At 38.3% G+C, this 27179-nt stretch overlaps 1 protein-coding gene across 1 annotated transcript in view; it reads left to right on the plus strand.

The window, feature by feature from the left end:
* The window catches only part of MYH10 (myosin heavy chain 10), a 134612-nt gene that overhangs the window by 61992 nt on the left and 45441 nt on the right, over positions 1-27179 (plus strand). Inside the window, 11 exon segments of the mRNA XM_038370808.2 lie at positions 2727-2756; positions 7082-7174; positions 11000-11063; positions 14061-14159; positions 16669-16812; positions 17152-17247; positions 22066-22184; positions 22639-22791; positions 23089-23262; positions 25216-25334; positions 25336-25387. Of these exon segments, the coding sequence (XP_038226736.1) occupies positions 2727-2756; positions 7082-7174; positions 11000-11063; positions 14061-14159; positions 16669-16812; positions 17152-17247; positions 22066-22184; positions 22639-22791; positions 23089-23262; positions 25216-25334; positions 25336-25387 (1143 nt within the window).

Genomic DNA, 27179 nt, shown 5'->3' on the forward strand with positions numbered 1-27179 from the left:
TCTGAATATTCAGTCTGCATGGAGGACACTCCAGCCCCTCACCGCTGCTAGTGGTAACCGGGCTGCATGTGCACTATCCCCGTGGTAGCTGAGCATGCTGGAAGGGGTTGCAAGCACTTTGGAGGAACAGAATTCAGAATGACTGTGACAATTTTAAGAATTTGTTTTCAATCAAGAAAATGTGCATTTGATTTTTCCTTCTTAGGTGTAGTACTTGTCTTAATTGAATTTCAAATACAAAATGGAGAGTAGCTGATTAGGCAGCTGTATTGCAGAAAAGGGTCTGAGTGTATATAATGGGCCACTAATTGAGTGAGTTAATAGTGTGGGCCTGTTATAATGAAGGCAAATGTCATTCTGGGTTGTATTAACATATTGAATTAAGATGAGGGTAACTGTTCCACTCTTTTGGTGCTGGCAAGGCCTCAGCTGGAGTACTGTGTCCACTTTTGGGTCCCACACTTTAAGAAACAGTGGACAAGTTAGAGAGGAGAACAACACAAATGACAAAAGGCAGAAAACCTGACCTATGGAGAAAGATTGAAAGAATTATCAAGAGAAGACCAAGGGGAAATAACTTTTATAAAAACTTTTTACATATTTAAAGACTGTTACAATTGTTCTCCATGTCCAAGGATAGGACAAGAAAGTAATCTGATTAGTTTGCAGTGGGGGAGATTTAGGTTAGTTATTAGAAGAAAACTTTCTAACTATAAGGATAGTTAAGCACTAGAATAGGTTACTTAGAAAGGCAATGGAATCCTTTCATTGGTGGCATTTAAGAACAAGTTGGATGCCTGTCAGGGTGAGTCTCGATTTACTTAATCCTGTCTCAGCACAGGGTGCTGGACTAGGTGACCTCTTAAAGTCCTTTCCAGCTCTACATTTTCTATAATTCTATGATCCAGCTAGAGCTGCAGGGGCAAAGCAGGACTTTCCCTGTAAATGGTATCCAGGCCAGGCACTGGAACTCAAAGCAGGGAGCCTGTCTCTTGTGCTGTCCATGGCTCCAAATCCGGCACCTTTATTCTCAATATTGAGCATGTGCCAGCAGTGAACACAGGGGGCAGACTGGGAGCTGGTGGAGGGAATAATTGGAGGCTGGGAGAGGGGACAGGACAGATGGGTAAGGAACTGTTGGAAGAGGGCAAAGGGACCTGGGGCTAGCTGGGTAGAAGGTGCACAGGTCCATTCTGTGGAATGAATAACAGAGATCTTGTAGGAAAAGATCTTTTTATGATCACAGATAGGAAATGCCAGAATTCAGGTTAGTTTTTTTTAGAAGGCTTAATTTTGCAACCGTAATGTTCTCTTTAACATTGCTTTTGATGTACAATTCCAAAAATGGAGAAAAGGCAAATTTACAGAATGCTTGTGTGCTTCCATGGTGTTTTAAAAAGCCAGTTCAGAAGTTATAAATTTGTGGTACAGGGAGGGAAATGGAGCAGAATTAGGGGCATGGCTCTATATAGGTTTGCAACAATTAACCAAATCAGGGAGTCTTCTGGGGACTAGGAGGGCAGGAGGCCTTCCTGACCAGGAATATTTGATTTAAATACAGTAACAGCTTTCAAATAAAATCTAATTCAAGTGGGAAGCATTAATGAAAAGAGAAATTGGCAAAAACAAAAATTTGCCAAATGTAAAACTAATTTTTTTTTAAAAAGGAGTCTAAAGCCTTTAACATAGGGCTGGTCCACACACAAGCTTGCAGTGGTTTTAACTAAATGTGTTTTGCTTATGCAGATCAGTGGACACTATTCTAAAATAATTTTGTCCACTTAGATTTGTAGCGAAAGAACTAAAATTCTAGTGTAATGAAAGGCTGTTTTACAGCAAGATTTAAAATGGTCTCTTTTGATCTTGAGGGCCTGAACTTGCAGCCCTTTTGTGTCCTCTATGTGAGCAAAGGTTTTAGGATCAGGCCTTACATAGTACTAGAGCTGGCTGAAAAAATTAGATTTTATTTTTTTTTTTTGCAAAAATTTCCCCAAGAATTCATCTTTTCTGTCAAAATAAAATTTAGAAAATTTCTACTACATCTACACAGTACTTCATATTTTAACAGCATTTTCTCCCTCCAAGTTCAATTAAGTGTTTTCCAACAACATTCACTTTCGCCTAGGGAGAAAATCACTCTTGAGCCCCCCTGCTCTTAGTGCAAGACCAAGATAGGAGGTTGCACATTTAATTCCAAAAAGGAATTATACAGCAAAAACATCCTTTTTGAGGAGGTGGGGGAGAAGAAAGTGCTCAGACCACCTTCCTCTTGGTATCTCTTAGGACCAGGCTAGTTTCTTAGAAGGATGCTGAATACCATACTGCTGAACAAATACAATGTCCATGATTAAGCCTGCAGAGAAAGAGCAACTTAATTTTATTTTAGATCTTTTTAGCTGCCATACAGAAAGTATATGTATCACAATAGTTAAATTCCTTGCCTGCAGTAGCTGTTATACCATAAATCCATAGTGAGAGGGAAGACTTTGCTCTCTGGCAAGTATACTTCATATGGCATTGTTCTTTGAATATGCATAAGAAAATTTTAGTTAGGAAATGACAAATGAAATATAATAGCTCTGCTTCTAACTAGAGTAACTGCATAAAACCATTTCCATGAACTGAGTGTTGGTTAAACTCACACATATAATTAATATGGGGTATAGCTTGCAGCTGGAAAAATGCAGACTTGCTAACACTTGCATTTGTTTGTTTGCAATGAACAGCCCGAATCACCTAAACCCGTGAAACATCAGGCAAGTGCTTTTCTTTATGCTTCTAAGTTTATATGGATTAATTCATATATTTCCAACTATTTTTGTATGATGAGATGAGCGATCAATTTTAAATATGTCTGTATACAACTAATTTGGTGGCATGTTTATCATGAAGTGGCGACAGACTACTTCAGGTATGCAACTAAGTAATCTGAGCAAAATGTATTTATTAATTTTGTACAAAAGCACTGACTTGTAACAGACTTTGAATTATACTAGCTTGCAGTGCTCCAGAATAAAATCTGGTATCTATCTGTCCTGTGGTTGCCAACACAGATTGAAGCTATTCCAGGAGATTTTCTCTTCCCATCCCCACCCCACAACATGATATAATGTCATTTTCTTAAAATATCCTATTAAAATCTTCTGGATTGCTTTCAATAGTCACTGGGAGATAGATGCCAATGCCAGGTGACTCCAGGCCAATCCTGGAGGGTTGGCAACCCTAATCTGTCCTGAAGCAAAAGCGCTATCTTTACCACCAATTTAAATCCTCCATCTCACTGTGTGCCCTTGGTAAAAGTACTGTGGAGATTTTAATGCAGAATACTTTGGCATTACTAAGTGAAGTGCATAAGAAGTTTATTTAAATTTAAACTAATGGAAACTTAAATGCACATTAATCGTAAAAGCTTGGGTGCTTGAATGTGTTATAGCTGCTCAGGTTACACATTGATATGATATTCTTCACAACAGTACAGGGCTTGGGAAAACCAAGACTTCCTCTAAAGTGCAAAATCTGCCATGACTTGCTATAACCTGACCAACAGTTTAGTGGCTGCTCAGTCCTGTATGGGTTGAAATCTTCAGAGTGTGCTTGAGCTACTCTTATTTCTCAGGCTGTCTGGAGTCATCATGACAATGATGCTCTCTGATTCCTGACAGAGGAAGGAGTAGGGAAGCAATAATTGAGTTTTAACCCCTCCCCTTTCTTATGAAGTGATGGAGCACTGCTGAGCTGTCAGTGGGGCTGTCTGGACTCCCATCTACAGAATGTGCTGTGATCTCTACTGCTTTAATTAACAGAAATGGGGAGTTAAGGGTAAAATTGGGACTCCCTAATGCAGAAGGAAAAGCACACCAGACAAAGTATACACTCTAATCCAGGGGTTCTCAAAACTGGGGGTCATTCCCCTCAGAGGGTCACAAGGTTATTACTTGGGGGGATGTGAGCTGTGAGCCTCCATCCCAAACCCCGCTTTGCTTCCAGCATTTATAAGGGGGGTTGCACTCAGGCTTGCTATGTGAAAGGGTTCACCAATACAAAAGTTTGAGAACCACTGCTCTGATCACTTCTTTCAGGAGGTAAAAAGAAAAGGAGTACTTGTGGCACCTTAGAGACTAACAAATTTATTAGAGCATAAGCTTTCGTGAGCTACAGCTCACTTCATCGGATGCAGCCGATGAAGTGAGCTGTAGCTCACGAAAGCTTATGCTCTAATAAATTTTAGTCTCTAAGGTGCCACAAGTACTCCTTTTCTTTTTGCGAATACAGACTAACACGGCTGCTACTCTGAAACCTGTCATATTCAGGAGGTAAGTTTGTGTCTGTCATGGTCACCAGGATTAGAGAAAGGTAACATTTTCAAAAGCACCTAAGTCCCACTTTCAAAATACATAGGTATTTAAATTCATCAATAGGAGTATTTTAAATTCTAATCCGGAATTTTGGTATATTGCATATATCATAACCATTAACATTTTGTTTCACTGTCATTTTGAACTACAGAGTGGATCCCTGTATGTGAGTAGCATGTAGCTCCCTGTCTCTCACCCAGATTTCACAATGAACCAAATCACTGGGATGCTGGTTTTCTAAAACTGAGATAACTGTATCTCTTGTCCTTGCTCTAACATTGCTTTATTGATCTGCATGAATTTATTGCATGACTTCACTTTTCACAATATCTTGATGCTGCTTTTTCCAAGATCTATTTGACTGTGTAAGTAGGGGAATCTAGCCCAATCTTGCCTTCATTCTAAAATCTCTGTGGAATGTTTCTGAATAGGATAATTGATTTCATAAAATTAATTGAATTTAGTCTATAATTTAAAACTATTTTCAAACTTATGAAGAGAATACTTAAGTATGAGTGAGTTGTTTAGTTATCTGTGATAAGTTCCTTTTACCTAGTCATGAATACCAAAAACTTCAACGAGGAAAAAACATTATAGCTTTTTAGGCTGTAATCAAGCTTCTCTTTACCATTCCTCACCACTCCTATCCTGATTCTTAAAGAACAGTGACAAATAAATTCTAATTCTGCTTTCTACTGAACAGTTTTCCCAACCTGTGTACTTCAAACATTCAAAATCCTCTGAATAGAGATCAACACTCTTTCCATAAATAAGTGTCAATATAGTCTCTCCAAACTAAATTGGAGGCTATTACATTTTAGGTCATTCTGAAATTATATATAATGCAAATGTTTCCCCTTATCGGACCAAACCATTACTTTTCGCTTCTAATATTTTTACTTTGGTTGCTCTTAGGTAGACTTTGAAGTATGTACAGCACAGGTCTTTAGTACACGGCTCTTTCAGTGGGAACGCAGTGTGCTGCCATTAGGCAAAAATTTTGAAACCAATATCTGTTGTTTCCAGGCTAAGTAGAACCTGAAATATCAGTGAGCTTCAGTGAACAACCACTTGTGTGCATCCTTTTGTGAAAGTTGTTTGGCTTACTTCATTTCACATATTTAATTTAGTCCGTTTCATGCTGAGTACAAAAAGGTGAGCAGGCTTCTGTCTAACCGTCCCTGACATCTGCTAACGATGAATGCGCAAAAACATGAACAAGATGCTGCCCACTACCATCTGGATCAGAGATTCTGAACAAGTTATTTAGACAATATATAAAAGATAGGCCAGTATTACAAACACTTTACACTGAGTAGGTGCTAACATTTTTCTCAGAGTTGGTTTCTGTTGGTACAGTGTTAAACACTTTTTTTTTTTTAAACACTAGGAACTGAGTACAATATTTGTGTGGGTCCTCCGTAAATGTTCAGTTGTTAGTCTGGGAGACTACTCTGAATGTTTTTAGGAACTCTAGAATTCAAAGAATATACAGTTCTAAAGGAAATCTGTTTTTTGAAGTGTATCATACTTTGTGCAGTCTACCTGAGGTCAAGTAACAGATCAAGAATGAGCAGGAATCAGTTTTCAACAAATCTGGTATATGTTACAACTTAAAAATAAAAACATTTAACAGACATTAATCAAAGTGAGTTTTAAAAAATAGTTTTGTGTAATCATTGACACATGTAAGGACTAACAGAGGTGTGTGATGTCTCATTGTCAGTTGTTCATTCAGTCCAGGAGTTTTACTCCTCAGTGTGCTATAAATGGTAAATGATTGGAAAAAGCAGATTTATGAACACTAATTTTGCGATTTACATTCCAGAGACATAATTCCACTTTTGTTACCATCCTTTGGGGCAAAGAAATAGTATCACATTTTCCCACACACTTGCTACTTTTATGGGCTCATGGATGCAGCACAGAGCTGGTTATACTAGCCAGATCTTTTAATGGGTAGTAATTGAAAAGGCTCTTATTCAGTTCCTTAAGGTACTTGCTCCTTATGAATTCTAAATTCACTATCTTTAAATTTCAGGAAGCTTTAAAACAATTGGGTTTTATAAATAATAGTACAGCTATGTACAGCAAATGTTGACTTGCTGTGTAAGTTTGAAAATAATTAATCTTACAATTTGGCATTATTCAGTTTCACTTATGCCATTTGTGTCATACTTACTTCAGCTCAGAATATATTGAAATACCACAAATTCTGTCCAAAATCTCAAGTTAGCTATGAGAATCAACAGCTTGCTGACTGATGGTGCCTGCTAAAGCACCTGCTGTCCTATATGATTCTGGTTTAGGTACTGATCATTAACCATCCTAAAGATCTAATTTGCAGAAACATCTTGCACAGCAATTCAAAGATTATGCATTACTTTGTTAAATTGTTTTCCCCTTGCAAAAATGGCATATGGGCTTTACTCTGACTTCTGTGCCTAATTCATTAGCCCTGAACTTGAATTCACCTTTTTATGTTCAGTGTTTCTAACATCAGCCCACCTAAGCTCAGTCACTTTTCTATACAATAGATGCCATCTTCTCTATTCCAGTGAAGAGTGTCAACAGAGCAAGGAATCAAACAAATAAAAGGCAATGTGTTTGAAGATCTTGTCACGCACCTGGGGTAAAATGATCAGAAAGGAAACAGAATCAGGGACAGGGTGACATACACATGGGTTTCATATAAGTTTGCTTTTGTGTTTGTGTGGTTTTCTTAGGGGGAGCTGGAACGTCAGCTTCTGCAGGCGAACCCCATTCTGGAATCCTTTGGGAATGCAAAGACTGTGAAAAATGACAACTCTTCCCGTTTTGTAAGTTTAAAAAAAAATCCAAAACCTGGATGGTTGTTCACAAAAATGTACATTTTTACCTACTCATAGGCATAGCTCTCTGTGAGAACCTACCTTATTGGTACTGGAAGTTTCCTTTACACACTACTTTCTTGAATTCAATTGAAGTTTGTATATTGAAACTTTGAAGCCTCTTATTCCAATACTGTATCCAGCATATTTAATTTACTAGAGATGCTGTGGTTGCAATATGGTAGGCAAACACTTGCTTTAATACAAAACTCCTAGGCTCATCTATCCCTGAGTAGACAATTGTCCTTTATATGAGATGCATATTGGTAAACTTTTTCCCCAGATGGCAGTGTGTCCTGCACATAGCCTATGACACAAGGTAGTAATTACACAATAGACCTGAACTGTGGCTTATGTACAGAGTAGTTAATGAATTACCTAACTGCATATCATTTGAGAGCCCATAGCAATTAATTTATAGCTATTCCTCCCATTCCCTCACAACTTTAGACACCAATTGGTTATGACTGAATATCCAGCTTTGAGATCAACTTAGTTTAGAATTTCATGGGTTTGTCAGTCTTAAAGGGATGTCAACTTAAACAAAAAACATGCTTCTGTGTGGATTTTTCACTTACTGTTGAGTAAAATCTAAGATTATGATTGAAAGATTGGAGAGTTTCTATGCATACAGCGCTTTAGTGTGATCAGTTTAAAATGTTTCCCATGTCACCTTCTGTTTTTATAGGCCTTTCAAATATCAATAGGGAGAGGAAAAGCATTTTCTGCAGTTTTACACTTGTACTTTACAAACTGGTAGGGCAACTCAAGGCATGGATAGTAACTCTTAACTCTTTCTTAACCTCAGAATGGGGTTCCAGTTTATATATAAACCCCAGAATGGTTAAAGAAGCTGTGCTCTTGCTAAGTGTAAACTAAATTTTACAGAGCAAATAAAACTTTTATATCTGTCTTACAAAATTGACGGTTAAGTTTTGAGTAAGAATTCACTTTGAACAACTTTATGGCCTTTACTGTTTTGGTTAGATCCTTTAAATAGTTGCTATTGATCAAAAGCTAGGAAGAGCACCACAGAAATGCAAGTTTGAAAATTCTTAAAGCCACATTATTTACAGTAATGGTTGGTATTCAGATGTGTTGAATATAAACTTCATAATCTCAACAGATTTCAGCTGCCCAGTAATTCCATTTTTTCATTTCTTGCATTCCTTGCTAATTTAATGAACATACTTTTTTATGAAAGCTGTAAAGCATCTGTTTTGCATTTTTTTCTTTAAGTTTGCATTGCCATTGTGAACATAGTCACTCAATGGCTCTGGCCTTATTTTTATAAAGATTAAGTATAATGCACTCCAGATGGTGCCTTCAATAGTCTTCAATAATAAGGATTTAAAAGGAAATGACAGAAATCCTCCCACAAAAGGAAAAATGCAGTATGAATTCTTTTATCTCTAGATTTGAAGTGTAGTGCCTTGTTACTTACCACAAAAACCAGCAGCCTCTCCCAACTTTCTGTAATTTAATAGCAGACAGTACTGTAGTGAGGTCAGGGCTACACTCCTACAAATATACAGGTATGTTAAATAGTATACCAGGAAGCAAAATCCCAACTTCGCTATCTTTTTACCCGTTAGTCTTTTGGTTGTAGTTTTGATCGAATTTGGGATTGCAGACCCCACAGAACAGGATTCTTGCCATCTTTTTTGCTTGTGTATGCTGTAACAGAACTAAACTAGTTGTCAATTGGAAAATACATTGTGATCCAATAGCCTTTATTTGTTCACTTGGTGGTTTGATAAATTCAGTAATGCACAGCCTCCAGTCACTGGTTTGAAGGTTCTGCTTTTTCAGTTATTGCTTAAATATCTGTGACTTGAGTCTTCTCATAGTATTTCTGTGTTTTCAAATTTAAGTGGCATATCTAGAATATTCTGTTCTTATAGCAGATGGTGTGGAATCTACTTGTAAGTTTCAAAAAGCTGTCACTGTAGACTTACTAGTGCAGTAAAGACTATCTAATCTGTTTTGACATAAATAAACAAGAAGTCAGTTCATTCAACTTTTTATTCTTGACATTTCTAGACAGCTATATATTTTTCCTAATGAAAAGAAAAACAGATATGTTCACCATACATCATATCTGTTACCTGACTCAAAGTGAGCTTATTGAGTATTCTGATCTTCTGTGCAGTGATATGAGACCAAACTCTGGCCGTTATCAGCTTGCGCATCTTTCATACATTTTAAAATAAGCTTCAGTGCTAGATTCACAGTTGTGGAGACTGAAGTTCTCCCAGTTTTACCACAAATTTTTATATGAGTAACAGAGCACAGTGGCATATTTTTGGGAGCTTTCAAGTAAACTTAAACATGACTAGGACATTGTTCTGTAGTATTCTAGGCCCAGTTTTCATGCATGTGTGTCCAAAAGTTAACCTCTGAACCCAGATTTTGACACCATTTGAAGGAGTCAACTTGAAGATAAGGTCCCTAATTGGAGTTGCATTGTTTACTCTGTGCTATATTCTTCTTGTAACCACTTAAATTGTACAATAGAGTATAAGATAACTAAGCACATAAGCATGCCAGTCTGTGCATACTTTGGACTTTCTAAGCAATCCATAATGTTAGGGGTATTGGATGGATCAAGTGATGCACTGAGGTTTTTATCTCTAAAAGACTGGACTCAGGTGTGGCTTGTGCTATGTGAATGGCAGATGCGATATCAAAGTGTTTGGTCATCTCAGTCTAGTTCCTACTTGGCACATCTCTACATTGCTCTCCGTAGACATGTCCTGATACAAGAAAATGTGTCGTATTACCAACAAGATGGCACATCTCATTGTAAAACTAATGTAGACAAGGCAAGTGGTGGTTTCATCTTGAACAGTTGCATAGAGGTCAAACTATCCCCTATCATGTCTAAACTCTGGATTTATGAAAAGCCATCTTATTTTAAAATTACACCTTTTTTCTTTCCCTAGTGTAGATATGACCTTGTCAGAGTGACTTGAATGGGTGCAGAGAATGAATTCACTCCACTGGAGGTGTTCCTCCAAGTCAGGATGGAGACTCGTTCAGGAGAAAGTTTATACTGCTGTTGCCAGCCTTTCAACGTCCAACATCTTTCATCAGCATTAAAATTAAATGACCTTTTAGGAAGACTTTCTTTCATAACAATATAAATGGTGTCTATCTGGGTTACACACTGACCTTATTTTGAGCCTCTGAAAAACTGCAGTGTCTCTCTTTTTACAGTACATATCACCTTATAGTAGATTGCAACATTTTAATGGAATACAACTGAAAGTGTATGAATGGTGTGAATGAATGATATCTTGCCACTATTATCTGTATTAAATACTTATCACCTATTAAGACTGATGCAAATGTTACCTAATACAGTAGAATTTCAGAGTTATGAACACCAGGGTTACAAACTGACCAGTCAACCACACGCCTCATTGGAACCAAAAGTACAAATCGGGCACCAGCAAAGGTGGGCAGGGGAGAGAGGGGAAAGCAAATACACTAGAGCATTGTGTTAAACGCAAATTACCCTAATAAAGGAAAGCCGCATTTTTCTTCTGCATAGTAAAGTTTCAAAGCTGTACTAAGTCAATGTGTGGTTGTTCTTTCAAAAGTTTACAACTCAATGTTGTGTCAGAGTTACGAACGTTCTCCATTCCCGAGATGTTTGTAACTCTGAGGTTCTACTGTATGCCTTTTTTAAATGAGAGAGATATTTTAATATAGACAACTTAGTTTTAGTAATTTAAAAAAAATTGTTTTGTTTTTTTGTTTCTTTTCCAGGGCAAGTTCATTAGAATTAACTTTGATGTTACGGGTTATATTGTTGGGGCCAACATTGAGACCTGTATCCTGCTTCAGCAGTGCAATGTCAGCTAAATATGAAGCGACTCACTCAGTCTTTTGTCTCTCCAACTTTGTGTATTGCTTAGAATTCTTTGTAATACACCATTAACACATTTGCAGGAAATAACATTTGGTGAACCTAATGACATAAGTTCTCATAGTGTGAATGCTTTCTTGGACTCTCAATCCTCCCTTTGTTTCAGAACAGTTTATCATACTATCAAGAAGTCGGAGAATTTCCTTTTACTCTGAAATAAGATGTCACAAAATATAATACTTTGTTTGAAATCTGCTAGATTGTGACTGTTCTGAAGGCATGACTGTGTGGTGTTTGTTGGAAAAAACAATTAAGGTAAGCCAGTACTCCATAAAGTGACACTGGAAATGGCACCACCTTAATCAACTGATCTCCGCCCTGTGTGTACCCATTGCCACAAGCATGATTTTTGTTTCGTTTGGGTTGCATAGGCAGCGCATTCAGGGGAAGGGGAGCTGTGTTTCATCCGAACATACTGACAGAATTAAGTTTCAACTGCAAGGCAACTTTTGTCCCATTTTTGTTAATTACATCTGTGCAGTGCCTTTTGTTATATGAAGTCTAATAATTCAGTTTTTGCTGAATGGTCTTGATTCCTATTTCTTCCATACTTCCAGATGATCACTTGTCTGTAGTATTCCATTTTGTTTTGTTGAAAGTTGCTCTCCTTGCATTGTAATAGAAGAGTCAGGGTGTTAATCTCAGAGTTGAGTATGGTCTCTGGAGGAATGGGATTAAGGCTCAAGTGCCTAAATCAATATGGTTCTTAAATCAGGTGGGTGTTACAACTCTAAGTATCTGTAAAAATCCAGGCTTATTGTCTAAATAGCTGAGCAGAATTATTTTGTTAACTTCATGAAAATTGGAGAATTTCGTGTCCAGTAGAGAGAAGTTAGGTTTGTTCCAGATGGTACATTACTGGGCTAAATTGATAGGTTACCTTTATCCTTTATAAAACAAAATTGTATTGCACTTCATTTCAATATAGAAAAATGAAAGGAATTAATCTGATATATGTGCAGCATCCTGTATGAAGCAACCTCTCCATTTGCACAAACTTTGAATTTAGAAAACGTTTAAATACTATTTCTCATTAAAGTGAGAGAATGTGTAAACACTAACGTTAAAAAACATTTTTCAAATGACAAGTGCCATACAGAATTTTGATGTCAAAATATTTAGACCGCACTTCTTTTTGGTGGCATTTGAGGATTCAGCTATGCCCTTTTTGGAAGACTTGGAAAGCATGGTTTACTTTAGGATGCCAACTTGTCCGTTGCAAGTGGTGGAGGTTATTTTCACATTAGGGAAAGCTAACCAGCACCAAAGAAGTTAATTTGCTGAAATTACAAACTCAGACTTTTAATTTGACTGTGTTTTGAAACCTGTTTATATAAAGTTGCTGAGAGATTATAAAATGGAGCCCCAAAACTATTATAACTGAGTGGGTTTAAACTAAAACTTAAATTTCTGATTGAGACGTCTAAAGGCTTGGGGTGAACTTACAAAATTGTTGAGACACCAGAATTTTTTAAGATGAGAATAATAGTGTATATGTGAATTATCAAATTTATCAAAAAAAGTTTTAAAAAATGAGGAGTCCTTGTGGCATTTTAGAGACTAACACATTCCGCAAATCAAAAATAAACTTGTCTCTTGTGCCACAAGGATTCCTCATTGTTTTTGCTGATACAGACTTAACACGGCTAGCACTCTGAAACCTATCAAATTTATGTTGGTTGAGCACGTCTGATGGTGTCTTCTCTCTGTCCCTCTTTTTGGACACGTCTGAGGAATAATTGGTAACTTATTCAGCTAGACAGTATTGGGAAGAGTTCTTCTTCTTCATCCTCTCAACTGATATTAGCATCATGGTGATCTTTGCCATGTGGGGATTTAGAACTCTGGCCTTTTTGGATCCTCAAATATGTTCTTACAGATCAGATAAGGAGGAGGCACCAGATGATGCCAGATGACCCCTTTCCTTGCTGCAGTGTCAGTGCCCCCCACCTTATTCCTCCTCCTATTTTCCCATCTCTTTTCCTTTTATCTAATAAGCATCTGCCTTAGGTGGATGGACAAATCTAAACGTAACACTCTACCAAGCTGTTCATAACAAACTAGAAAGAGTTTCCAAAGTAGCCTCATCTATGTAAAAACCTTGCCTTCAACAGACTGGTCAGGGGAAATCAGAGCAACCCAGCCACACTTTTCCAGAGTAAAGGGGATTAAAGCATGGTTCAGGAGGGGCTAACCGGATTATGTGCTGTGCCTATGATCTTCCAGCAACTAAACTTGAATCACCAGAGAGAGAGAAGCTGCATTTTCCTGTCTTTTTTAAGCTCCTTTTCCCCCTTTATATGCATCTTTTATTTTAGAAGGCAAGAGCATTAGACTTTACCAGAACCTGAGAGCTACCATGTAAATTGGCTGACTCCAATGAAGATGTTTGTCATGTAAGAGATTTCAAGAAATGATTTTTCCCTCTTGAAAAGACCTTACAACAAATATAGAAGGAGGGAGTAAGGAAAGCTTTTATAATGAAAATTAATTCTAGTTTTAGTGTTCCTTTTATGTATGTGCGAGTAATGTTAGAACATTTCTTGTTTGTGCAACAAGCAAAGCAAAGGATCCAGCAGTGGAGGCCTCAAACCCCAATTAACTACTAAATTAACACGGGGCGGGGGGAAATTAAGAGCTTCCTAAAAAAAACCTCTGATCCTCGCAATAGGCTTTTATGTCTCCTGCAAAAAACTAATAGAAAGGGAGAGATCTTGTTACAAGTATTAAAAGAATCATAATTGTTTGTCACTTCTTGAGGGTGTAAATCCAGCACAGCAAGCACCAAACTTGCCTTATGATAATTCTGCTGTTAATGTACCCACTTTGTGTAATTTTATGTTTGAATTTTTCATGAAAGATGCATAATGCAAGTTAAGATCCTTGACTAGTCATGATTAGACTTGTTGGAAAAGTCTCGTGCTGTTCGTCAGGCCAAAGATGAACGAACGTTTCATATCTTCTATCAACTGCTCTCTGGGGCAGGAGAACACCTAAAGTGTAAGTTACAATCTAATCCTATCGCCCTGTTCAGTTCTTAGGTATTCTGAATTTGCCATTTTTAGTGCTTGAGCTGTGAAGTTCCTGTACACTGTGGGCTTGAAAGAGTAATTAATCAGAGATCTGAGGTATGAAAAGAAAACAGCTGGCTTTATTCTGAAATCACTCTTCATATTGCAGCAGACTTGTTTGGTTCCGCAGCTGTGGCATAACCGCAGTATTTCAGGTGAATGACTTCCAGATCACAAACTCTGGACCAGTGCAGACCAAAGGTTTTGTAGCCCCTTAATTGAGTCCCTGGCTTGCAATCAGTAAGGTAGGCTGGCAGTATTTGTTTCATCAAGTCAGAGTGTGTTGGCAGGAAGTGTCAAATCTGTACTGGACCACGCACTCAGACAGGGCAGAATGCCAAACAGTTGGCCAAATCAACACACGATAAAAGCCTGAAGAAAACCAGTCTGTGTAATGTTTACACTTCCATGGTGAATATCAATTAGCTCCAGCAGTGCGGGGAGGGATAGCTCAGTGGTTTGAGAATTAGCCTGATAAACCCAGGGTTGTGAGTTCAATCTTTGAGGGGGCCATTTAGGGATCTAGGGCAAAAATTGGGGATTGGCCCTGCTTTTGAGCAGGGAGTGGACTAGATGACCTCCTGAGGTCCCTTCCCAACCCTGATATTCTGTGATTCTATGGGGCCTCGCCTCTTCTCTGTATAGTTGTGGTAATTTGCATGTATTTATGCAAATGTGTGGCATACACCATTACTGGAACAGTGGGGTTATACTGGACAGCTCCATCCTTAGTCACATTCCTTAAAACAAACTGCTAGTATCTAGTATAACTAAGGCTAAGATTTTTGTGTCAGATATTTTTAGTAAAAGTCAGACAGATAATGGGCAAAAAAGAAATATCACTGAAGCCATGACCTGTGACTTTTAATAAAAATATCTGACAAAATAGGGATCTGTGGTCCGCACACCGCTTGAAGCGGGGCAGTTGTGCAAGGGCTAAGAGCCGCCTGCAGCAGCTGCGGGCTGCTAGGTACCCCTGCTGCCTGCAGCTCTTGAGGTCCCCTTCTGCCCCGGGGACTGGGAGCTGTGGGGGGTCCCCTTCTGCCCCTGGGAGCTGTGGGGTGCCCCTATCTCCCATGTCAGCTGGGACCTTTGGGGGTTCCCTGCCATGGCTGTGAGTTTGGGGGTTCCCCGCTACCCTTGGCAGTGGGGTACCCCACAGCTCCCTGCCCCACAGGCAGCAGGAGACCCTGCAGCTCTCGACCACCGCAGGCTGAAGTCAGAGATCACTGGAAGTCATGGATTCCGTGAGTTCCGCAACCTCTGACTAAATCGTAGCCTTAAGTATAACTACTACTTGAACTTTTCACCTTTAAACAGTGGCTGATTGTGGCTATTCCAAAACCAGGCAATTGGCTTCCAGTCAGCTAGTCAAGATTAATATATGTGATTTCAGTCACATGTGCATGCAGCTTAGCATATACTCACTTTAGGTGCACAAATACCCCGGGAGCATGGATGGATATGCATTACTGTGTGAATATACACATTTGAAAAATTGGTCCTATATCTGTTTCCCTTTAATGTTAAAGAGGAATCTGTGTGGTTAGGATTCCTGGGCTATCTCAACACTTTAAGTGTGTATATAAAAAATCTGTTTGGATAGCCATCAGACATAGGCAGAAGGAATGTCTGTGGCCTTATCTATACTATGGCAGTAAATGATGTAAATTATGCTACTTAAGTTACTGTAAGTGAAGTTGATGTAGCTAGATTCACTTACTGCAGTGTCTACACCGTGCTGTGTTATCAGGAGACACTTTCCTATCAACTTCACCTCCCCGAGAAGAGTAGGATGAGTACAGAAATTGATGGGAGAGCGCTCTCCTATCAATTTAGCACATCTTCACCAGACCACTAACCTGATGCTGCTGCGTGGCTGGTGTCAATACCTCCTCTAGAGCAGTGGTTCTCAACTTATTTATCATTGTGGGTCACATCCAATACTTCCTGTATGGCTCTGAGGATGACACATGGGCTGCAGCTCTGCGCTGACTGGGTTGCAAGCAGTCTGTGGGCCACAGGTTGAGAACCACTACTCTAGAGGATTGCAATGGTAATGCAAAAAGAAAAGGAGTACTTGTGGCACCTTAGAGACTAACAAATTTATTTGAGCATAAGCTTTCGTGAGCTACAGCTCACTTCATCGTAATGCAGTAACCCCTATGCAGAACAGTGTCCCGTTCATGCCCAGTGCAAGGAGCTAATCCAGTTTTTACAAAGCCAGCTTGAAGCTGTTGGTAATTGGCCTTTTTAATTAAAGATTTTACTGGTTCAGCACTTTAACTCATATTTCTAGAGTTAAGAAGATTTGGAGTAACTGCTTGTAATTCAGTTTATTTAAATGCTGATAGAACTGGTAGTCCATTTATTTTGTTTTTTTTTTTTAAAGTATTAGACTTTTGCACAAAGCTTTTACTTTTTTCCCTCCACTACAGCTGACTTGCTGCTTGAAGGATTTAACAGTTACAGATTTTTGTCTAATGGCTATATCCCCATTCCTGGGCAGCAAGACAAAGATAACTTTCAGGAGACTATGGAAGCCATGCACATCATGGCTTTTCTCATGAGGAAAATCTTGTGTAAGTTAAGTCTTTTTGATTTATGTAGTGTACTTGCTTTTATGTAAAATTACAAAAACTAATGACAACAAATGTTGACAACCAAACTTGCATCTACTGGAGTTTTGATGCTTTGAAAGCCTGTGGGAAACATTGTACCACTTCAAAAACTTAAAGCAATCTTCTAATTTTTTAAGCTAAAATTGATCTAGAAGCAAGAAAGACTGTGCTATATAGTGCAATAATAATTGTAAATTACTTTTTGAACTGGGCTTGAATGGGTGCCTAAGATTGATGAGGAGGTGAATTTTATTAAGACACACACTTGACAAGAAAATGTTTATCTTCCTGTTAACACAGCAATGCTGAAGGTGGTGTCGTCAGTACTACAATTTGGTAACATTTCTTTTAAGAAGGAAAGAAACACTGATCAGGCCTCCATGCCAGAAAATACAGGTAAATTGGTCACACTGTGTGGCCTTTAATGATATTGGTTGTGGTTTTCTGATTATAATTTGTTCATCAGATATTCTGTGAAGTTAGAAAGTATCTAGTTTTTTTTTTTTTTTTTTCTTTTCTGAACTTCCTCTATAAAGTTCTCTGCCAGAGAGAAGCCATAATTTGTAACAGTAACAACCGGCATGGAACCACTAAAACACTCCCCTCTTCCACACATCTTATACTCTCTTCCACACAGGCATTAAAACTGCTGTCAACAGAATTCCATAAATTATTGAAGCTATTTATAATGCTCCTAAACTTTGAAGAAGCGTTTCAGCTGTAGCCTCATTAATTGCTTCTCAGCAAAGACTTAAATATCAGGAAAAGAAAGGTGTACTTAAATCAGTATATTTTTTTTTTTTGGTTCTTGACAGTCGTTACATTGCCAGGGAAAAGAATCCTGGAGCCAAGGGCAAACTTCCTTAGTGAAATGGCTGAATTTAAGAAACACTATATTTAAACACTTATTTCTGAAATGACAGGATAGTGTGACTATGATTTATTTTTACATTTTAATACTTCAGAGTGCAGTCAGTATTTGGTAGACGTGCTTAAAAATAGAGACCGTCCCTTAGGCACTTCTGAGAAGTTTCAGGCTTCTAGTTTACCCAGTATTCGGTCATTCTAAATCCTCTCTAAGAAAATAACATCATTACAGTAGTTTGCAGTTAACCAAAGTTGAGTTTTAAAGTGTTTAGCTGTTTTCATATCTAAAAATTAGCTTTGATTTCAATAAAGCAGTTAGACACAGAAGCAATTACGGCTTCTTGCATAAGTCCTGATGTGTTGCGGTTTGTGATTATAGATGGGCACTTCTAACCTCTGTATTAGGAGTATCTTCAGTTAATTTTTATCACCTCTCCGCTTTCTGGATATCAAAAGTGTTGAATGATAAAACAAATGTTGCAGAAAGGCTGGCTCGGATTTAAAATTCGTTTCATAACTTGAGCATCTGCTGCTGTTGCTTGTTTTTTATCAATTTTTATATTTAGTATCCTAACTTACTTTGAGGGAGAAAGTGGAAGTGGGAGAGTTCTGAAATTTGCTGAGAACTTCATAGGCACTGAAGAACAAATGAAGCTTTTATATGAAGACTATTAATGATTGACTTATTATGCAATGACATAAAGTAATAAAATCCTATCCAGAAACTTCAAGATGGTTATTTTCTCTTGGGGCTTGTCTGCACTTAAAATACCACAGCTGCAGTGCTTTAGGGGTTCTCCCACTGTCCGTGTAGGTACTCCACCTCCCATAGAGGTGGTAGTTCTCCTCTTGATTTAATGGCTGTCTACACTGGGGGTTAGGTCTATTTAGCTGGTGGATTTTTCACACCTCTGAGCAACATCGTTATACTGAAACGTAACAGCCTTTTTTGGTTGAGGAAACCCAATAACCTCTGAGTTGTTATAGCTGTAGTGAGACAGCTACCAAATATATCCTCAGAACTTAAGGATTAAAATAATGCTTCGTAGATTTGATGACAATTGACAGTTATAAGGGAAGAATTTTAAGACTAAGATACTCTTTTAATTTGGCATCAAATTATCTATTTCTAGTGTACACTAATCATGTCTCCACTACAGAACAAGTTGTTCTTGTCTCTATATAGTTATGCACAATACAAATGTGGCAGTTCTACATTTAATAGTCACCAATAGATTATAAAAATGCAATTAAACAGCCAAAGAAAACCATCTGTAAGCTGATGCAACATAATAAAACTCTCATAAATTATCTGCCTTTCTATGCAGCATCTCAAAGATTTCACAGGTAAAACAGAATCATAATATGCCTAACTCCATCAGAGGGACACTTAGCAGATAAGATTGCAAATCTGAAAGGCCATGTCTTGCTCTTGGACAAAGCAGGAAGTTTTCACATAGGAGGGATGGTGGGCAAGACCAATATCCACTCTTGTGATCCCCAGTACAGTGCCAAATGGCAAAAAGCTCAATTATTTTGCATTTTTCAAAAACTGAAGAAAAGTCCTGTCCTGTCCCTCTTTAATAAATGACCCTACTAACTTGGTGGTGCAATGGCTAGTGCTAGCCACTGCTATGTGGGTGACCCAAGCTTTAACTTAGCACAGAGAGCAAAAGGATGGGACTATCAGAGGCCTGAAGTCTTGAAAAGTGTCAGTTCCTGGAGGTGAAAAAATTCATTGCATTGGCTGACAGGCTTCTCCAGCTAACTGAGAATGCAGGTCTGTCCTGAACAGTGACCGTATCCTGTAAAAACTGGTCATAGCTGTTTTGTTTTAGTGACAATAGCTGTATTGGCTCTGTAAAGTTAAGAAGATTCTGTTCCTTCATGTGGATCTTCCAGTAGAACCTTTATTTGGGTATAATCGGTTACCTCTGGGCAACACACTGAAAGCAATCTGACTATGGGACTACTTTGGTAGGTACTCTGGTGATGATGCAAGAGATGGAAAGAAACGGTGTGAGTTTGCAGTTCAATAAAGAACAAATTTGATCAAGATATACTGACGATCACTGAACAGGAAACCCACAGTTAAATTTAAAGCACTTTTTTTTTTTTTTCCTCAGAGGAACAGTACATGCTGGCTTCAGAGAGAAAAAGTTGTTCTGTCTAAACCTGTTTAGCTGAAAGGAATGGGTCCTTTGGGGGTGCTGGAGACTTTAAAACACCACCTCACATCCCCTTAGAGGAATCTTAAAGGATTAAGAGAATTCTTGAAAAGACTGAGGAGGGAAAACAAACTTTCATTTTCTTCAGGAAGTCATATTGCTCAGGACAAGTACTGTGGGTATGTTTTTTAACCTCCCACTGGTTACATTCCTTCTCTCTCAACATGAATCAGACTAAAATATGGTAGAACAGTCTTGTCAATTGACAAATCTCTTCATCAAGCTTGCAGCTACAGGTTCTTCCTTGCATGTCACTAGAAATGTCAATACATACATCCTCTCAGAAATGTAACCCAGATCCTCTAAACCTTGAGATTAACCTCTCTTCAGAATCCAAACTGTCCATGTGATTCTAGTGTTCACTCAGTGTGTGTTACTCGTCACGTTGTCTAGCTTGGTATAAAATACCATACCCAGAGACAACTAAAAAAAGTGAGTTTTAAGTATTCTGGGGAGGAATGGAGCTTATGGGAAGGGGGGGAATGGCAAGAACATCACTGCAAAGTGGACAGTATATTTAGACTTCTAGAGATGGATAATGCTGCTGCTAACTCTTGGTATCTGAGTAATGACAAAGGAGAAATAAGTCGGAGGTGTGGAAGAGTCTAACATTTTTTATAAGCCGCCCTTTCCACAGATACCAGATGAATATGCTATAAGATGCAAATTCCTGGTGACTGTAGCTGTTCCTTTGCTTAGGGAAATTGTGGGTACGTGAGAGAGAATAGACAAACTTCAGATACTGGCAGGGAGGCTCTTAAATATCAATTTAATTTTATTTTTATTTTAAAGTTTTGAGTGACTTTCATGCCATTAAAAATATCAAGCCAAATGGAGTTGTGGCTACTCAGTCTTGGGAGAGCAGGGACTCATCGTTAAGTGCCTAAGTATTGACTCGTGAGTGTCTAGCTCTAGACACCACATTGTGTGTTCTAACTATTGTTTAGCATGTTGTTCTCAAAGTCCATTTCCTCCTGTCTTACTGTAGAGTGAAAGCATAATGCTGAATTTTTGATGTTCCCATTGTTGCCACATGGAGGAGTACGTGACCAAGTACAGAATCCAGGGCTTTGGGGCTGGGAAATACCATCTTCAGTACTAGATTGTCCCAGAAAGAGGGTTCCCCTTTCTTTCTAAAAGACTACATTGGGGGATGCCAAATCATCATATTGGAAAGATGAGGGACTAAATATTCATTTGCTAGATGTCCTTCTGAGAAGCTTAGAAGCTGGCACACTTGAGGAAAAACACTTAGCCCAGAGCTAAGAATATCTAATGTGTGTCAGATTCATTTTTAGAAAATCTTAAGTCACAAAACACCCAACCTATTAATAGAAAATGTGTACGGAATAGGATTGACATTGAAAGAAATAAAGTAGAAATAATGTAGGTGTTGCCAAACCAGGAAAGGTCAGTGGTCCATCCAATTTGATACTCTGCTTCCAGCATTCTTGTACCAGTTGCTTTAGGTGAAAGCACTCTGACACTGTTTCAGTGATGTGGCCTTGGACCGAAATCCCATAGCAATGCATTGGTATCCTGCCTGCACTGCAGCATAGCAGTTTCTCTAAGCAGCCATAGGTCTTCACTATAGTGTGCTAGCTCTGCTTGAGCTAGTGCACTAAAAATAGAAGGGTAGCTAAGGATAGTGTGGGTGGCAGCTTGGGCTGGCCACCAAAGTGTATGCCCAAGGGGTCTGGACAGGCTTGTAGTCCAGCATATGTCTGTCTACCCAAACTGGGATGCACATTCCTAGCTGCAGTGGAGACATACTCTTATTGGCATCTGGCATATTCTATCAAAAGAATGAATGAGCTTTCATCAAAACCAATAATATTCAGCTCCAGTGCTTCCTAGGAATTTCCTGAACTGACTTGGCATTCGCTGTACTAAATTAACAGGGATTCACTAATGTGTTTATACGATTACCACAGGTTCTGGGGTTCCTTATAGACACTAGTTGTAATAGGTATATTTTTTCACTAGGTTGAGTGCTGCTTCTGATTTCGGCATTGAGTAGTTGCTAAAAATCGTTGAGTTGTCAACTGCTTGTTTCCTTAATGTTCTGGCTAGCCTGGAAAGTTTGGGGTATTTAAGTGAATAACTTTATTACTTTCAGTTGCACAGAAACTCTGCCATCTACTGGGAATGAATGTAATGGAATTTACTCGAGCTATACTTACGCCACGCATTAAAGTTGGCAGAGACTACGTTCAGAAAGCCCAAACCAAAGAACAAGTAAGTTTTGATGTATAAAAATAAAATGAAGCTACAATTCATCCAAGGTAACTTCAGCTGCAGTCAGTAAACTGTGTTGATGCTAGTTTTTGTTTAATCTCTGTTCCTTGTTGCATCTTACTCTGTGTTTTTGTATTTTCTTGCATGGCAAAAAATAAGACTGTATAGAGTAAGAATTTCTTTCCTTTCCTTGGCCTTTAGCTGATCTTGATTCTAATGTCGTTTGACATATCAAATGTAGAAAAGCAGTCTTAATTTTTGTTGACAATAGAGTTGAACTTTATTTTTAATCAAATCATGTAGTATTTCTGCTGATTGTTTTCTTTCCTCAGTGGTATTAACTGCATTAAACTTGCTCAGTTCCTTTAGCAGTTATTTGTGATAACGTCCATCTCCTTATTCTTTTGATGACTCCTCGAGAATAAATAAATGTTTAATATGTTTTGATTTTCAGGCAGACTTTGCAGTGGAAGCCTTGGCAAAAGCCACTTACGAACGCCTCTTCCGCTGGCTTGTTCACCGCATTAATAAAGCTCTGGATAGGACCAAACGACAGGGAGCTTCTTTCATTGGCATTCTGGATATTGCTGGATTTGAAATCTTTGAGGTTTGCTAAAGAGCCAGTTATGGAAAACTAATTTATAGTTTTAAATTCTGTTTTCCATCTATCACTATGTATGTAGCCCTTACTACTGACAATCCCAAATTGTAAACTGAACTCATGTTTTGTATACTAATTTCAGACCAAATCGTATCTTTTATTTATTGGATGTTAGGAAACTATCCCTTAATAAAATCAGAAATTTGCCCTACCAGAACTACTTGCAAATGTAACAGAGGACATTTCATAAGATTATAAATTCTGCCATTGAGGTATTCTTCTAACTTGTGAAATATTTTGCAGCTGAACTCTTTTGAGCAACTTTGTATCAACTACACCAATGAGAAGTTGCAGCAGTTGTTCAACCATACCATGTTTATCCTGGAACAAGAAGAGTACCAGCGGGAGGGAATAGAATGGAACTTTATTGATTTTGGACTGGATCTGCAACCCTGCATTGATTTAATAGAAAGGCCTGTACGTTTCTTTCATTTCTTGTGGATTTCTGGGACCAGGTACCAGGCCTTCTTATGGAACAGTCCCAGGAATTGGATTAACTTGAATATGTGACCACTGAGGACTGAATCCCATTATTTTTATATTAATTTTAGTCTGAGTATCCTGTGCCACTGGAGTAATCCTGTGTCCATTTGTGTGTGAGCCTATCTGCATACACATAGTGCACTGTTCTAGTTGTATGGGACTAAATACTTTGACTTACTATTTATGTTGTTTCTGATGCCAACCAAGTCCTCGTTGCTCTTATCTTCAAGCCTAACTATGTGAATGTATTATGGGTGCTTAATGTGGTGGCTCACCAGAAAGCTCTTGAAGATTTAGGGTGAAATCCTTGCCCCTTTTTGAAGTCAATGGTAAAATTCCCATCAACTTCAGTGGGACCAGAATTTCACCCTATAAATCTGCCTTGTGTTTTGAGTGGATCTTCTAAGACTGCAGCCTTTGGCAAACTGTTTTCTCACTGCACTTGGCTAAAGGATCCTGTTTGTTGCCCAATCTCGGGGAACAAGTAGAGTAGACCACTCCAATCAATTACAGATAGCATGAGGAGCAGCTTAAGAGTCCAGAAAAAGAGCACTCTTCTTGAGCGGCTATTCCTGCTTCCCTACTCCGCCCCCCAGATCTGGGCTAAAGTTTATCCTGAAGTTCTCTGAACGACAGATAATTAAAGTGTCACAACATACGCTTGTTTTGAGTTATGGCATCATTATGTAACATCTCTATAGCATCTTCCTTACAGGAAATGCAAAACCGAGCTAAGGGGTTCCTCCCCTCAGTTTAAGAAAATTATTTTTTTTCCTCAGAACCCACTTTTGCAGGCTATGACAGATGTGCAAAAAGAAGGATCAGTGGCATAATAATGGTTATGACCAGTGTTTTCATCTGAGTCCATTTTCATACTTTTTTCCAAATTTTGAGCTGTAATTGTTGTGAAGTTAATTCTTTCACACACTAATACACTGTTGCTGCATGTAATGCTATACTTGTATCCAGAGCAGCAAACATCCAGCAAATCAGTTCTGTCTTTAAAGGTTAGTTTGCTGGGAGAGAAATCTTTGCAAAGATCTTCACTTTGAATGTGCATATTTTCACTATACAAAATATTTAACATGAAATATTCTAATACTTATGTTTAGTGGGTTTTAAGAGCCAAACATTGGTACCTCCTCAGTATTCCTATAAATGAATTTGCATGGGCACATGATATCATGGAATGGTCTCAGATAGCCGTATCTTGTAAAATGTGGAGACTTGCAAATTCACAATGAATTGTTTTAAAGTGTAAATCTTTATAAATCAGTTTCTCTACTGTTTAGGTTTTTTTTCTTAGACTTGTGTGTAGCAATCCGTTTCCCTTTGAAAAGATGACTGATGCCCTCAAACCCAATCCCCACCTGTAAAATGAAAATAATAATTGTTCCCTGTCTCATATGGATGTTGAGGATATATACGCTAAACATTGTGAGGTATTCAGATACAGTGGTAAGGGGGATGTATAAAACCCTTAGATAGCTAGGTAGAACTTTGCATTTCACGCAAGGCTTTTATTGACAAGCATTTGAGTTCTGTAACCCTACTGTTGTACACAAAGAAGTATGAGATTACAGTAGAACTGAGGATGTTTTTCAGGATATGCAGTATGTATACATAGTCTAAAATGGAATGGACTTCCTCGAACTCATTAGTCTCTTAAATTTGTCATTAGTGAAGTGTATTTAAATAAAATAGGAGTTGAGCAAATGAAATCTCAAACTTCACACATTCCCTCCAGAAACAGGTTTTTTTTTGTTGGTTTTTTTTTTTTGGGAGTGTAATGGGTTGGTGTATAAGATTTTTAGAGGGACTTAATTAAAAGTATGAAACCAGATGTTGAGAGAAATTCTTGTTTAAATACATTGTTTGGTTTGTTAGGCAAACCCACCTGGTGTACTGGCTTTGCTGGATGAAGAATGTTGGTTCCCTAAAGCTACTGACAAGACATTTGTGGAAAAATTGGTCCAAGAACAAGGAACCCACTCCAAATTCCAAAACCACGGCAGCTAAGGACAAGGCTGACTTCTGCATTATTCATTATGCAGGGAAGGTATGGATTATATGTTGAACAATTTGAACTATTGTGTTGTAAATAGACTAGTTTCAGCAAAATCTGCTAAAGCTTTAGCAATGATACTCAGCTATGTGCATGCAAACTCGGATGTAGGAACAGTTTAGTTTTTTCTTTTTGTTAAAAAGATATTTGAGAAGCTTTTATTGAAATCCTGATTGCTGGATCAGAACCTACAGTGGCAGAGCTGTAAGAACATATTAAACAGACTTGCTTGAAGAGATTTAAGCTTTCCAAATAATAGACTATAAAAAGGGGTTTTGGTTCAGAAACAGCGTATGATTGCATCATTTCCATTTGTAGTAAAGCTGATTGCATAGTAGGTGGATTTTTATAGGGGTTCTCATTAAAATAATTTAATTATTAAAATTGGCACTCTTAAAAGTTTTGACAGCTTTTCAAATCAGTCCTCTATTAGAATAGGTTCAGCAGGGCAGTGTCAATACCAGCTTCCTCCACTTTGTTCCTCCAAAAGGAATATATCTTTGGAAGAATCCTTTTAGGGCTAAGGCCTGGGCTATACTGTGGCGGGGAGTGGGGAGGATTTTGAACTAAGATATGCAACTTCAGCTACACTATTCGTGTAGTTGAAGTCAAAATATCTTAGTTCGACTTTCCTGGCCATCCTCACCGCGGCGAGTCAACCACGGCGGCTCCCCCGTCGATTCCGCTTACTCCTCCTGCCAAGGTGGAGTACAGGCATCGATTCAGGGATTTATTTATCAAGTCTAGACAAGACGCGATGAATCGATCCCCGATAGATCAATCACTACCCACCGATCCGGTGGGTAATGATGGCGTACCCTAAAAGTATTTCGTCGTCATTAATCATTCCATTTTTGCTTCACCTGCTGAGACTGCTAACTGGCCCAGTCATGATGTGGACAGTTATACATCAGGAATTGACTTTTTTTTATCTGTACGTATTACCTACTGGATCTTCCATGGTCCAGACTTGAACCAGTGCCATTGAATTTTTCTGTTTTATACTTAACTGTTCTGGAATTCGTGCTTCTACTGGATTTGGGCTCCTCAGGCTAAATGAAAGCATTCCTCTTAGAGTGGATGCTCTCTTGACTCCTTTCCCCTCCGCCCCCATTACCATGACCAGTGATTCAGCTGTTTTTATGGTTATTCTCATCTGTATGGAGCACACAATAACTATGATCAACCTCTGAATGGATTTTGCATTCATATTTGCACAGGAAACTCCCTGCTCATGTTGACAAAGTTTAAATAACATACTAGTTCATTATGTAAAAGAGTAAATGTCCCAGGAACCGGGCCTAAATTTGACATAGGATCAGATACCCTGTCTTCTCATTCTTCTTCACTTTAAAAATTCCCTTCTAAAAGAATTGTGCCCCAAAACAAAATTGTAAAAAATTAATGCATTTCCATACCCATTAAAACTTTCTTCCTTAAAGGAAAACTTACTTCTATAGCTTTTAAAAAAAAAACAAAAAACAAACCTATATCTTATCCTATCAGAATATAAAGTGAAATTTCAAATTGGTAACTTAGAAATACTGACACCTGTCACTTTTTCAGAGTTCCCACAACTGAATGGTGCTTGTGTGTCTGAGCACTCACGTTTTACTGATACTTTACAGCAGGAGGGCTAGTATGATAAAGAAATCAAATGTAAATAGAGAAAATTGGAATAATTTAGTGTCTGCCTTTGTGGCAGGAGGCAGTGCAATATTTCTTGCTGTGAAGAGTTGTCCACTTGCCTTATGGAGAAGAGCAATCCAATTTAGACTGGCTTGGC

Source organism: Dermochelys coriacea, chromosome 14 (genome assembly GCF_009764565.3).
Source record: "Dermochelys coriacea isolate rDerCor1 chromosome 14, rDerCor1.pri.v4, whole genome shotgun sequence".
Classification (NCBI taxonomy): Eukaryota; Metazoa; Chordata; order Testudines; family Dermochelyidae; genus Dermochelys; species Dermochelys coriacea.